We start from the raw sequence: 13,671 nt of genomic DNA, 5'->3' as shown, positions 1-13,671 counted from the left end.
GGGGATGGAGGCAAGAGAATGCATGCCCAACACTCCAGATTTGACAAGAAAAACAAGATAATTGCTCAGTGCAAGTCCGTTCTGGACAGGATGTCAGCTGTGCTTTCATTCGGAGCAGGAACTTCCCAAAGCAGGCCGTTCGCAGACGGAGCCCGGCGGCGCCTTTCGGGACTCCTCAAGGTCTCTCAACGGCGGAGAAGCCAGAAAGACTGTGATAGTTAGAGGAAAGCAAAGTTCAAAACTGGGGTTTACTGTTGAAGAGAAGCAGAAAATTAAGGAGTGAGGAAAAGTAAAAATAAAGCAACACAAGCAATGGAGAGTTCTTAGGATCCACGCCCTAACTTTATAATGATGAACCCAACCTAATAAAAACACAGGAAACAGATGGGAGCAGCTGAGTTTTCTAGAGGTTTTGTTTCATCGTGACGTAAATCACAAAAAGTATTCGTGCCCCCCTGAACATTTTGACACATGTCGGCTGATGTATCTTTTACGTTCCACTTCATAAACCGTTTTGCTGCTTCTCCGTTGTCGAGTCTCACTCTAACCGGTTAATGTCTGGTTTGGTTCTGGTCAAGTTGGGAGTGTCTCCATTAGAGTACGTTCCTCGCTACGGTGGGTGTGAATACGGGCAGGAAAGTGGAAACATGGGTGGGGCTTGAGGACGGAGAAGCTGTGGTCGATGCTCTGATGTCGTTAGCAGCGATACTGAGCAATGGAGAACATGGAGGTTGTGGTTTTTAAAGAAGATATTTCATTCTGTCTAATAGAAATTCAGTTCAGATTAGAAAACAGTTCAGATTAGCCTGTTAGTTATATGGACACATACAGACAAATCTACGGTATGTTGTGGCACTTTATTGAAATAATTTTAAATATGTGCAACCTTTTGGATTTAGGTAATGCAGTCAAGAGATGCACAACAATTTCCACATATGAACATTATTTAAATATTATGTATTTTCCAGGCACATGGTATATAACCCTATGAAGTTACTATGTTGCCTTCATTTGTTATAAAACATTTGTTTTATTTGACATACTGTATATATCTAATATGACTTAAAGGAAATTTGTCTTGTTTAAAAACTCCCGCTCTTTCTGAAACTCTGCTTTCATGGAGTCATAACAACATGGCTCCTGCATTAACCCTCCTCTACTAACAATGTTTTGACCAGCTTTTCACTGAGAAGTAGCTGCTATAATGAGCTCAGCAGATGCTCAGTTCCACCAGATGCTAATTGCTGCTGGCTAGTCTGAAGGAGCTGAGTGTTGGAGTCGTGTGGGAGGAGTGGAGCTGCAGGAGCATTTGGACTCAAACGCAGAAAGGCAGGGGCAGCAAGTAGATGAAAAATGTTTAATAAAAAAATGAAGAATAAAACGTACAAAAATAACATGGAGACAGAGAAAAACAAAAACAGGAATCCAGGGAAAAATTACAGTCTGGAATCTAAGGAGAAGTAATGGGATATAATGAGAGGAACCAGCAAGAAGTGACTGAGAATGAGTTGTATATTTACTGGTGAGCTTGATTACCTGAACAAGGAACAGGTGATTAAAAAAGGGTTGCAGTGTGAGGGGAGAGAGCGGAAGGGAAACTGAGGAGAGAGAGGGAAAATGGCACAGAGGCAAAGGAGAGCACTTAAACTGAGTAACTAGGAAAATAAATCTAACATTAACCAATAACTAGACATTAGGAAGATAATAAAACTAAAGCAACTATGGGACGGGATTACGGTAAAACAGAGCTAATGTAATCCACGAATAGAAACTAAGGAACACAGAAATTCTAAACAAAAAACCCTTACAAATTTAAGAGAGGTTTGCGGTTGCAACATTGCCAAATATATAAAAAAATAAGATGTGTGAACAAAGCCTTCTAATTGCATCAACAGGATCAAATTCAAATGAAAGTAAATCCTGTTTGGAGAGTCAGTGAACTCCACTCTCCCATTACTTCACAGTTTAATCTATAGGTGTTGAGCTGAGCTAAATAATCAGAGCTGCTGGTGCACCAGTGCTGTAGGGGCACAATCTACTGCTGAACAAAGATGTTTTATGGAGTATAAACACAGACTTCTGTGTGCTGCAAATCTCTCAACCCAATTCATTATGTCCTGCTGTGTAACCTGACCTTAACAAAGCCCAGTAAAAAGGCTACATGGGTGAATACTTTGCTGAACCAGCAGGGATAAACAGCTTCTTTCTTATCTGAGTCATCTAATGTTGCCAAAACCACAACACTGGAAACGTTCAGTCCTGATACTCTTTATCTGCGGCCCGTGCTCCTCCTCTGTTGCCGGGGACGTGTGAAAGTGGATCCTGGCAGGGACATTTACATTTACACTGAAGCTTAGTTGTTCTAGGGACATTAACTACTGAATTTTATCCTACATGAGAAAAACTTGAAGCAAAACAAAACAAAAAAGTTGAGAAGATCAGGTAATATGTAACCAAACTGTGAGAAAAAAGTTAAAAAGTACCTTGAACCCAGAAGTTGACATTGTGAGTGCTGCGATCAATGTCATTAGTCACCTCGCAGCGATAGATTGCAGAATCATTGCGCTCTAGCGGGCGTGTGAAAGAAAGGCTGTTATTTGAAATCTTAACACCCTCCGGCATGGCTCCATCCAACCTGCACAGAAACCAGAGGCGACATATTTTAGTCTGTGCCATTTAACAGACAAAAACTGAAAAGAAAAATCCAACCGAATCGATCTTGTATTCAGTTGTACTTTGGTAACTATTCAGATAAATTACATGAATTCTTCCTTCAGATGTAAGGAAATTGTTTTTACAGTCCCTTACATTTGCCTAAACCCTGAAATAACGTCAGGGTTTAGGCAAAAAAAACAACAACACTAAATTAGTTAACTTGTAGGTTGATTAAATCAATCAATCAATCAAATTTTATTTGTATAGCACATTTCAGTAACAAGGCATTTCAAAGTGCTTTACATCATATCAAACACAGAAACACAATGCAACATAGAAGCAACAATCAAAACACGACATTAAGTCAAGTTCCATCAATAAATTTGTAATTGACTACGTTTCAAATACAATCCTAAACAGGCAAATGGCAAACGAAGGAACATCAGATTTCTAACTTTTAAAGCACAATGATAGAATTCAAATATGACACCAGGTTTTATCCTGCTCAAAATGATGCATCTAAATTTTCAATTTTTTTTCAGCTAGCAGTCACCTCCACTTAGCTGACCTGGATCTAATGCTAAGAAGGTTAGCAAGCAGCAGGAAACAGTTTTCCAGAATCAGACCCTGGTTGGTCTGTTTAACATGTAACCAGCTGATAAGATTTTTAGGATTAGCCAGCTAAACAATATCGTAATAATAAGTTGGTTTTTTTGAGCATTCTAACTTCATTTTGTATCCTGCTAACACCGTCAACACAGCACAGAAACAGAAATAAGTGTTTATATATTGTGAACACTTATTCCACAAAATAAGTGTTCACAATATACGAACACTTTTGGGAGTGAGTAACATTTTGGGATAAAAAAAAAATGTTCAGCACTAGTTTTACTACACTGCACCTTTCACTTTTTCTTAATATTGTTATGAAGTATGGCTACTTTTACTTGAGTAAAATCGCTGGGTACTCTACCCACTGAGAGTAACTAAATGAAGAACAAGCTTATTTCATTTAAAGAAGAACCAGACACACAAGAGAGACTTTGTTTCTATACAAGCGTTGTTGTTCTCATGCTATGTTTTATCTGCTGGACCTGTTGTCGTGGCATGTTTAGATCAAAAAGATAAAGTAAACATTATTTATTGTCACTGGATGTACCGTAATGTATATAAACATTACAGTAAGTCTTAACTTTTTGTGTTTTATTTTTTTTAAAAACAAAAAAACAATTAGGAATTATTTTTTTTCATTTTAGTCTTTAAAATACCAGAATTTGGTACACAAAACTTGTGCCGGTCTGATTTAATTTTTAAATATTAAATCAGATGTTATGATCAGTTATTCAGACTCGCTTTTTAAAAAAATACTTTACTTTCACCTCAGCAAAAATAAGTTAAAGTAGTGCGTCTCTGACTGAAGCACAGTTTTGTGTTTTTCTTTACCTAATTTGCAGAAAATGAAAAACAAATTCTTACCAAGCGGAATAAGTAATAATAAAAAACAACACTAATCACCTCTGCATATTTCTTAACACACAGTATGTGTCAAACTTTCACAATAAGAGCTTTACAATAATGTAGAAGACATCAGGAGAACATCGGTGAAAGAGATTTGTCTGGACAATGAATTTAGTAAAGTGAAAAATATACTAATAATCACCTCACGCAAATTCAGTATTCACCTACAGTATACTACAGTATCAACATGTTTTACAAAATCCTAATAGACAACCACAATTAACTTAAACACAACAACAATGATACAATCATCCCTATTTACATTATTGTCAATCTGTGCACAAATTAACAAAAAAAAAGATTTTCATAGATGTAATATTGTGGATATAAAGCAGCTTCAGCTAAAATCTGTGACAGAACAGCAAGCAGAAAAGGTCAGACCCGCCAGAGCAAACAGTAAGCATGAAGCTTTTAATGATGACGGAAAGCTGCCAACAGGCCGATTGCTTTAAGCGGGAACTACCGTTTAGAGTCTTTTATTTATAGCAGGGAGTCTTCCCAAAGGGTTCAGCACTACATGCAACAGCTCCAGTGTCCAGGCTCCAGGGTGAGACTATCAGTAATTTATAGATACAAACTTCTTCTTTTACAGCCAGGCAGGTTTAATTAGCCAATCTGGAATGACTGCTGCCTGTCTCCCACGTCATGTTTGTTTTGACGTTGTGGAACATATTTTTTGGTCTGCATATATCAGAAATACTTGCAGATTTTGGCATCTTCTTATTTGCTAGCTGCCAACAAGCTCAAACTACCAATATATTCAATGAAGTTTTTACTGTACTCCAGTGGAAGATTTAACCTGAATATGATTCTTAAAGTGTTTACTGTCATGTTATACAACAGGGAAATATTTAACAACATCTCAAAAGTTTTTAGGGGATTGTGAATTTATATATTAGGACATTTTTCCAGACTCCATACCTGCTGAGACAGTTTCACATGATGAGTATCTGGGGCCTTTTCGAGAATGTAGCTCTAATAGGAAGTATTAGTGAGATCCTGGATAACTCAAACCAACTCTGGATGTGTGCAGCACTTTATTTTAGCGACATTGTAATATGTCAAGAATCCCTTTAGCAAGCTTTCATTTAAAGTGCCTAAGTATTTCAAAATATGCACCCCTCTGTAAAATCTTTGGAATAACCTTTTATCAATGCATAATAAAGGATTTAGAATCAGAATTTTTATCAATTCGACAAAAAAAATTAAAATTACAATAAATCATGTTTGCCACAGTTAACGATACAGTTGATGTGAATACCCAGTACAAACCCACATTCTGTCAACAGGGAAGCACTTGGTTTATTTTCTACAATATTTCATGAGATTTCAGCATCCAAATAGAAGAATCTTTGCCCATTCCTCTTTCTCCTGTGTCTGGTCTTCTCTTTAGTGAATCATTTCCCAATTAAAAGACATAAGTCCTCCCAGTTTTAACATAAAATGTCCCGGTACAAAAGGCATCTACAAGAGAAACAGGCTCACAGCTAAGGCTGAAACGATTCAAAGGCTAAAACGATTCATTTGATTAATCATGAAGAATCGATTATTGAAATAATCATAGACTAATTTAGTAAATGAGAAATTGTTAACTAGACTACACGGACTAAAAAAAAGTCAATTTGTTGAAGGAACAACGTACTGAAAGCAGTAATTAACCCAAAACTGTACAAGAAATCTATATATTTTGCATTTAAGTTTAAAAAAAACCTTCTTTGTCTGTAAATATGTTCTACCCAGAAGTTTGACACTGCTCAAATTCTGTAAATAAAAAAATATCCTGTTAGGCACCGGTTGCTTTCCAGTTATTAATTGGTTAGTTGAAAATTAGGCATCAGATTAGCCCTACACTATTGATGTAGTCAAGCAGAAAAGACTGAGTCAGAAATACTTCTGACTTCACTGTCAGAAGTATTTCTTTAGCTGTAGATGCATCCTTTGCTACAAATGATCAGTGTTCACTAAAGGAATGAGATGTCATTGAATTTTAGGCAATAAAATGTTTATTTTCTCTTTTAGAAAAGGAATTGAGTTATGCTTAATTCAATCTTTTAATGTATTTCTAATATTTTATTTAAAAATGTGCAAGTGGTCAAATGAAAAATTGCAGAATGTGCCAGTTTTTCATCTGATTAATCAATTAATCGTCAGAATAATCGATTACTAAAATAATCATTACACCATCTTCCCTATGCCATGAAGGAAAAAAAGGAGAAATTGTTCTCTGAATCATGTCGTACTTAACCTCCAGGAAAAGGTTCCTCCACACACTGATTAGCTTAGAGAGGATAATAAATGACCAAAAATGCTTTATTCGTTTCATAGAAACTGTAAAAATGATTTCTCTTCGAATGAAGAAATGTACACAAATTAACTGCATGTGAGATTGTGCACCTGGAATAAAAGATCAACATATTTTAAGTCGTCTTCTTCTTTTCTTTTTTCACAGTGAATCATTTTACAAATCTTTAATAGAATAACTGCTTCAGATGCTGAACCTAAAATGGATGTGCAAATGGGCTGAACGTTCTCATGCAGAAAGCTTTGCAACATTAGAGTCTATAGAGATAGAAGTGGTAGGTTTTTTTTGTTTTGTAAAAGCAGGAATGTGTTGGAGACACTGACCTGATCCATTTGTAGTCATGAGCAGGAGGGTTGGCTTTGGCTGTGCAGGTGATTCTCACGTTTGTTTGACCCACATACCAGATTTTATTAATTCCTTGTATGGATATATTTGGTGCAACTGTAAACAAACAAAAATGTTTTAAAAGTTAGATGTGCTTCATGACACATACATATAAAAAACAATGTTTCATTAATGGATATTTCTTCTTCACCGTGGCAACAAGGCATTGCTTTTACAACTGAAGGCAGCTTGCTAGAATTTCAAAAGCTCAATTAACATCTGAACTATGACCCCTAATCCCAGAGAGGTTCAACAGGAGGCTTCACGGATGCAGACCAAAGAACAGAAAGGGAAGGAGGAAGTTCAAACCATGTCTTCCCTCAATCACAATGGGTGAGGATCATATGGACTCCAATGTCTCTCTGCCCAGCTTTCTAACCAGACGGACAGACAGAGGGTGTTTTCACTCCTGACAGCCCGGTAGACTTGGTTCCATTGAGGATCAAAATCACAACTTTTTCATCTGCTGAAGTTAGCTTTCAAACTGCGCTGAGTCAAATGAACCAAAACCTTTGAGAAATCTGTTCATCCCCTCGTCTGTGGTGGCGCTCCACCAAGAACCACTGAGGGAAACGACACAAAAACCTCTGAAGAACACGCTGAGCATAACTTGCTTCTTTGCGAAATGTGAACAAATGGAGTGGCAGATTTTAGCAGTTGTAGGATTTCTCTTTTGGTTTTGGCAAGAGACCACAAATCATTTCTCCTACTAGTGCTAGCCTCACCCGTTTGTTTTGGTTGAATTTAACGGAATGTCTTGCGCTTTACTACACTTGCTGCTTTTGAAGCAGTCTTTGGTGCGCTCGGTGTTCACATAAACATTCAAAACGCACCACAGTTCTCTTTAACAGAACACAGACCAAGGTTTGTATTTGGTCCACATCAGACTTTATGACACATTCACACCTTCTCAAATGAACCGGACTTTCTTAACAATTGAACTGGAGTTTGATTAAAACGGACCAATAAGGGCTGATGTGACAACACCTACAGATATAAATAGGGGTGTCATAAGCAAAGGAGGTGTGAACTAATGGTGTCATTAAGCACATGTTGCCGTGGAATATCATCTCTGCTGTTCAGAAATTGAGCTCCTAGCATGTCATAAAAGTCAGGAGCAACAGTCTTCAGTCAGAGGTATCATCAGACTATGACTGAAGATTCTTCCTGCCCATAGAATCTTCATCTGCAAGAACCCTTTAGAGATACTTGGAAGATATGAGTTTACAACATTTAAATTTCCGTTTGGTATAAATAAAGTACATTTGAATTGAACAGAATTGAATCATGTCTTGTACTTAATCAAATTATTTTTCCAGCGGTAGAAGACTAAAGCTTCACAGTTAGTCTCTGTAATTCAAGCAGCCAGGTGACAAACGAGCTTTTCCAGAAGGAACAAAGCATGTATTGTAATCACAGGATGGTAACAGGCCACAGCATCTGCTGGTTAAATCAAGCTGGGAGAGCAAACAAATGAGCGTTCGTTGATGGAAAGTTAGAAAACAGCAGAGTCAGTCAGCAGATCCAGCCTGCCACATAATAACCCATAACCGGCACCGTCACCGGGAAGAAATAACCGAAGCGCAACGCACGCCACTGTAATAAAACATGGCAAACAGTGACACAGATATCTAATTTTTCCTTTTGATTTCTCTAGAGGGCAAATGAAGGAAGTGTTTGCATTGCAGGCGAAGATGTCACTACTTGCCGCGTCCACTGAACCTAGTTCAAAATTGTGCTTCTTTTGCACTTAAAACCCCTTGCCTCTGCACTTGACATGATTTATTGAACTAGAGAGCCTCCTTCTTCCTGCATTAACCTTGGTTTCCGTGTGTCTCCATCCGCTGTGTCCGGCAGCCTCTTGCTACTTGTGTTGCTCTAAAGGCTTGATCAATATTTCATAAAACACCTTCATTAGTCTCCACTCACACAGAACAAACAGACTAACAGTCTGCTTGTTAAGGAAGCATGGGGCACCTTCGCAATTCTGACTTTAATTTCATCGAAATAATTTCAAATCCATACTTTCAGTTTACTTTTAGTTGACACTATTGCTTTCTTACAAAATTAAAGGGGATTGTTGTAACTATTGTTGCAGGGAGGCATGAAATCGTTCCTGATATTAAGATTTTAAACTGTTTTAAAAGTTAACTTGAACATTTTCAATCATAATCTTATAGTTTGAAGTTCTTCCGATGAGACGGCAGAGAACGTCCCCGAGCAACTGAAGCTTTCTTGGGGTGAATGCAGCCTAGCGAAACCCAATGCTGCCCCAGCCCACGTTGCTCTCCGCTACCAGTCAGCTGAATGTTTTGTCTTTTTCCTCAAGACAAAACAAATAGAGAAATTCAACTGTACTGGAAATATTTCCGATTTCAAAAAACACAGAGAGTCAGGGCGCTCGACTGACAAATGCTTCTAAACATTTAGATTCTGATGTTTTTCAGATACACTGAATGTTGGGACGCAGTTGCCAAAATACGCCTTGTACTAACTTGAACCGTGTGATTTTCAGTAATGTTAGAACTATTGTTACATTTATGTTGTTTGTGGTTCTGGTTTTCTCTCTTTCTGCAGGGTTGGAAGCAGACTTCACCGTTGTTGATTTGTGTTCTCTCTATGTTTCTTCCTCTCCTGTACTTCCACCTCCTTTAAACCTTTTCCCCACCTGTCTCTCTTTCCTTTGTCTCTGTCACATTCATTTCAAATAATCCCAAGGCTATTTCCAATAAAGTTTGATATATCAAATGGAGCATCTACTGTGTGTGTTAATTGTACTTAACTCTACTTTTGAATTTTAAAAAGTTACAAAAAGATATCAAAAAAATCTTCTTGCCACGTTTTGTGGCATGTAGCAAATAGAAATCATTTAGGTAATTCTCACTAAGTTAATACAATAAAAGACTGAGAAAAAAAAAGTCTTTATTCAACGTATCTAAATTTCTGATTTCAAATCTATCAAAAGAAAATTATCATGATTTTTCTCAGGTAGAACTATGCGAGTTGTCTTAATTCAGCACTTACACTGCACATTTAGCTTGTAGCGTATGCGGAACTCTGTCTGCAGAGTTGGGTGGCGCACCACACAGGTGAGCATCTTTCCCTGGGCGTAGCTCTGGGGCTTCCACATGTAGTTGACGCGCACCGTGGTGGTGCCGTTGACTTCCTCCTGAGTTTGCTTCTCAGATCGCCCGTACAGCTCGGCCTCCCAGAACACCTCAGCGGCGGGCCGCCCGCGCTCCGCGATGCAGGTGGCCACCAGCGCCTCGTCCCCGCCGTCAAGGAGAGCCGCGGGGCCTGCAGACACGTACACCTTGGGCTCCACTGTTTACAGGAGGAGAAAAAAAACAACAACAAAAAACTGAATAGATGATGAACCAATTATTAGTGATCTTTTTGTGTTCATGCATGAATTAGTAATGTCCAGTCACCTTAGTGTACTTAACTGCTAAAAGAGAAAACATTGATTTCCATCTTTCACCCAGAGTGCGCACATTAAAAATTGACAAACAGTCTACACAGTCATCTACATTAAGGTGGAGAGTTTCTCATTGTAGACTGAACAGTGATGCAGTTGGGAGCACTCGCAGCAAGAAGTAGACCTGTCACAATAATTTTGCTGGGACATAAATTATCCCAGAAATGACTGCAATAAACAATAATATTGTCGTTTTGAGAGCATTGTTAATAAATAGCATAAAAACGGCATAATAATGCAAGTACACACTCTCAAAGATCAATAAACTAATTTCTAAAGAGCATTTAATTCTGGATCGGGAAGACATTTTAAATATCCAAAATAAATAAACAAACCAAAAACAAATAAAATGGATTATGGTTTTTTTGTTTTAAATATCAGAAATACTCAAGCTATTTAAAAACTGGTGGCATGACCTTTCCTGTTGTTTTTTTTATTTTAAGTGGTTATGAGACTTGGCAGAGAAACCTGAAACAGCTGCTGCGCAAGCTACTCAACAAGTTGTTGCTAGGTAACCAAAGATCGAGTCAGTTCAAGGTAGAGCAGCCAAAGCCTTTCCTTTATCTACATTAATACTCTACATATTGAATATTCTATCAGGCGGATCATCTATTGGTATTGATCATGTGTCTTTAGTGAATTATACTGCTATTGATTTACTGTCCATACCTACTCCATCTGTGTGTAATTAACCCTCTTAAACCTGGTAACTTAAAAAATTTGTTAAAAAAAAATCTGATTCTTTTTAAAATTAAACATTGAAAGTGTTTCATTATAGAAAAGAAACCATTTTGGACTCCCGGGCTTGTTTTCTAAATTTGTTTGTACCATAATTAATTCATCAGGCTTTTGTGTTGATGTAGTCGTCATAACTAAAAACACAAAATGTTTACTTGATTGCAGCAAAAACTTTTTAAGGAAAGTACTTTGTTAGAGAAAAATTCGTATCAAAAATGATACATTTGGCGTTAAAGGAACAACCTACACTCAGTGATAAAGCTCCTGAAATCAATAGTCTTTCCAATAATATTCTAACTTACAGAATGGGACTGTTTAAGTAATTATTAAATTACGACTTCATATTTTTCCAGACTGCACAGGGACTCTGCTTTGTGCTGTTTATTTTCGACTACATTTAACACAACAGTCGCCCTCCATCTGACTGTTTCTGCGCTGGGACGATGTTACACCATTTCTCTGAGAATGACCCAACAAGCAGATCTATGTAGGAGAAACGTGACCAGAATTATGCAACCGCGCTTCTTTTTGTGCAAAGAGCGAACTCAACAACAGTCTCAACAATGCTCTGGACAGAAAGAACGAAAAGAAAAATAAAACAACATACCACACACTGTCAGCAGTGACAGTCGGGAGAGTTAAGGACAAAAAGGAGACAAGAGAAAAAAATGTTTACTGGAGGGGAACCGAAGTAAACAACAGGCCCGGTTAAAAGCAGGTTACAGTGTGCTCTGGTTTATTTTGTCTGCATCGTGTTGCAGTACACCACCTCCTCTTTCGCTGCCTGCTAAATCCTACAAGCTGTTGGATTAAAAATCTCTCATCTTGCTCCTTATCATCAGCCAAGGAGGATGTGCAGCAGCAAATTCAGAACAAAAAAAACAAAACAACTACCGTTACCCTGCTTTTCTTCTTTTCCAAAAATAACCATCCACCTCATGTACCCCTTTAGAAGAGGCGGGGACGCTGACCTCCTGGCTCCGCCCTCACATTCTTCACTCACTTCTCTCTGCCCCTCCTTGCAGCCCTCTGACCTTTAAAACAGTAGCTGCTCTATGTTGGCAGGCCAGCCAGCTGAAACATCAAAATAACCAAATCAGACAGACGTGTTCATTTTGGGGGGAGGCGAAGGGAAACCTCTGGATGAGTGGAAAAGTGTTGGGTGGGAAAAGGCCAATAATTTCCCCTCAGCAATATGCCTAGAATGACTCTTTTCGATTCACACACAACATCTGATCCCGTTGGGAAACTGCGCTTTTAAAAAAAAAATGGATGCGTGAAAAAGAAGCAAAACAATAGAAAAGTTTTTATGGCATGTAAGAAAAAACAAACAAACAAACAAACAAAAAACAACTTGAGATGCTATAACAAAGCAGCAACGTTTTGCATGTGACATTTTGTCTCGGGGGGGGGGGGGATTCAGAATTCTGTTAAGGGAGATCTGAAAGTGCTTTTATTGCAAGCAAATTATACGACACTTAGCTCATTTTGAGCCGACTTAAAACCGCCATTTAAAGACTGAGCAAAGAGTCCAATCATGAAGACGGCGAAGGAGAGAGCGCTTTGGGACGAAAATAGGTTCTCGGCGCTTACATGCCTTGCGAAAACGCAGCCGTAGTTTCCTTATCTGTAAAATCCACTTTCTAAATCTAATTGCATCCTTGTTTTGTTTTCAAGTAACTGAACTGCTCAGTAGATTTCCATTGACCTGCCAGTAGTTAAAAACAAAGGGGTCATTGTAGCTTATTCACTTAGGGTAATATTTTCCTTCCTTCTGCTTACACGAGAGGGGTTTTGCCGACTAAACCGTTGCCTAAATATTTTTGTCCTTTCTTGTTGTCGACTAGAGGAGAAAAGAAAAGCCAAGCCAGAAGAGCTAATGTATGGGTAAATATTTGTGTCTCTCTCTCATGACATTGCTCGTATTGGAGATGTTTTTGCATGGAGAGTGTGACTTCTGAAATGAAGCCAATATCCACTGCACCTGTTAAACATTACAAAGCGTGCCGTGACTTTCGTCCATTACTCAGGGGCTTGGCTGTTCCATGTTGTTACTGTAGTTAATTTGAAAGGAATGAAACTGCAGCCGTGTGCTTTTCACGATCCTCAAAATATAAACAGGAATCAAACACGGAATCTCAGTAGGGGAAAATATAAAAGCAATGGGTAGAAAAGGAAGTAAATACAACACACAAGGCATAAATCAAGTATCGAAAGGTGAGTTAGAGGTTAAGGGCTTTAACAACAATCCTTTTCTATGTTCATGGTCGTATTTAGGAGGTTTCCTTCGTTCTTTATTCCATTTTAAAGTCGATTCAAAAAGTTGCAATTCGTTTGCCTTATCTGAATTAGTGGTAGGGGGCACGGAGATGCAGCTAATGAAAATAAGATGTGGGAAGATTTTATTACACTTTTACGAAATTAATACATGATTTTCAATGTTTTTACTCATTAAAGTCAGAAATTTCTGGAATGCATTTGTGTTTGGGTCATAGTTCAATTAGATATCCCTTCAATATTGCTTTAAATACATCAATGTTGAATTAGTAGGAAGTAGCATACAACCAGTTCATCGGATGACAAATGAATAACTATG

At 38.0% G+C, this 13,671-nt stretch overlaps 1 protein-coding gene across 2 annotated transcripts in view; it reads right to left on the bottom strand.

The window, feature by feature from the left end:
- The window catches only part of nectin3a (nectin cell adhesion molecule 3a), a 52,478-nt gene that overhangs the window by 9,967 nt on the left and 28,840 nt on the right, over positions 1-13,671 (bottom strand). For both annotated transcript variants that reach the window (XM_032545313.1, XM_032545315.1), the window contains exons 3-5: positions 9,884-10,183; positions 6,799-6,916; positions 2,484-2,635 (exon numbers count right to left, since the gene is read on the bottom strand). In XM_032545313.1, the coding sequence (XP_032401204.1) occupies positions 2,484-2,635; positions 6,799-6,916; positions 9,884-10,183 (570 nt within the window). The remainder of the gene's footprint in view (positions 1-2,483; positions 2,636-6,798; positions 6,917-9,883; positions 10,184-13,671) is intronic.

The sequence above is a fragment of the Xiphophorus hellerii genome, chromosome 18 (assembly GCF_003331165.1).
Source record: "Xiphophorus hellerii strain 12219 chromosome 18, Xiphophorus_hellerii-4.1, whole genome shotgun sequence".
Lineage (NCBI taxonomy): Eukaryota > Metazoa > Chordata > Actinopteri > Cyprinodontiformes > Poeciliidae > Xiphophorus > Xiphophorus hellerii.
Note: the sequence above shows the minus strand (reverse complement) of the source record. Positions and strands in the feature narration are given on the sequence as shown.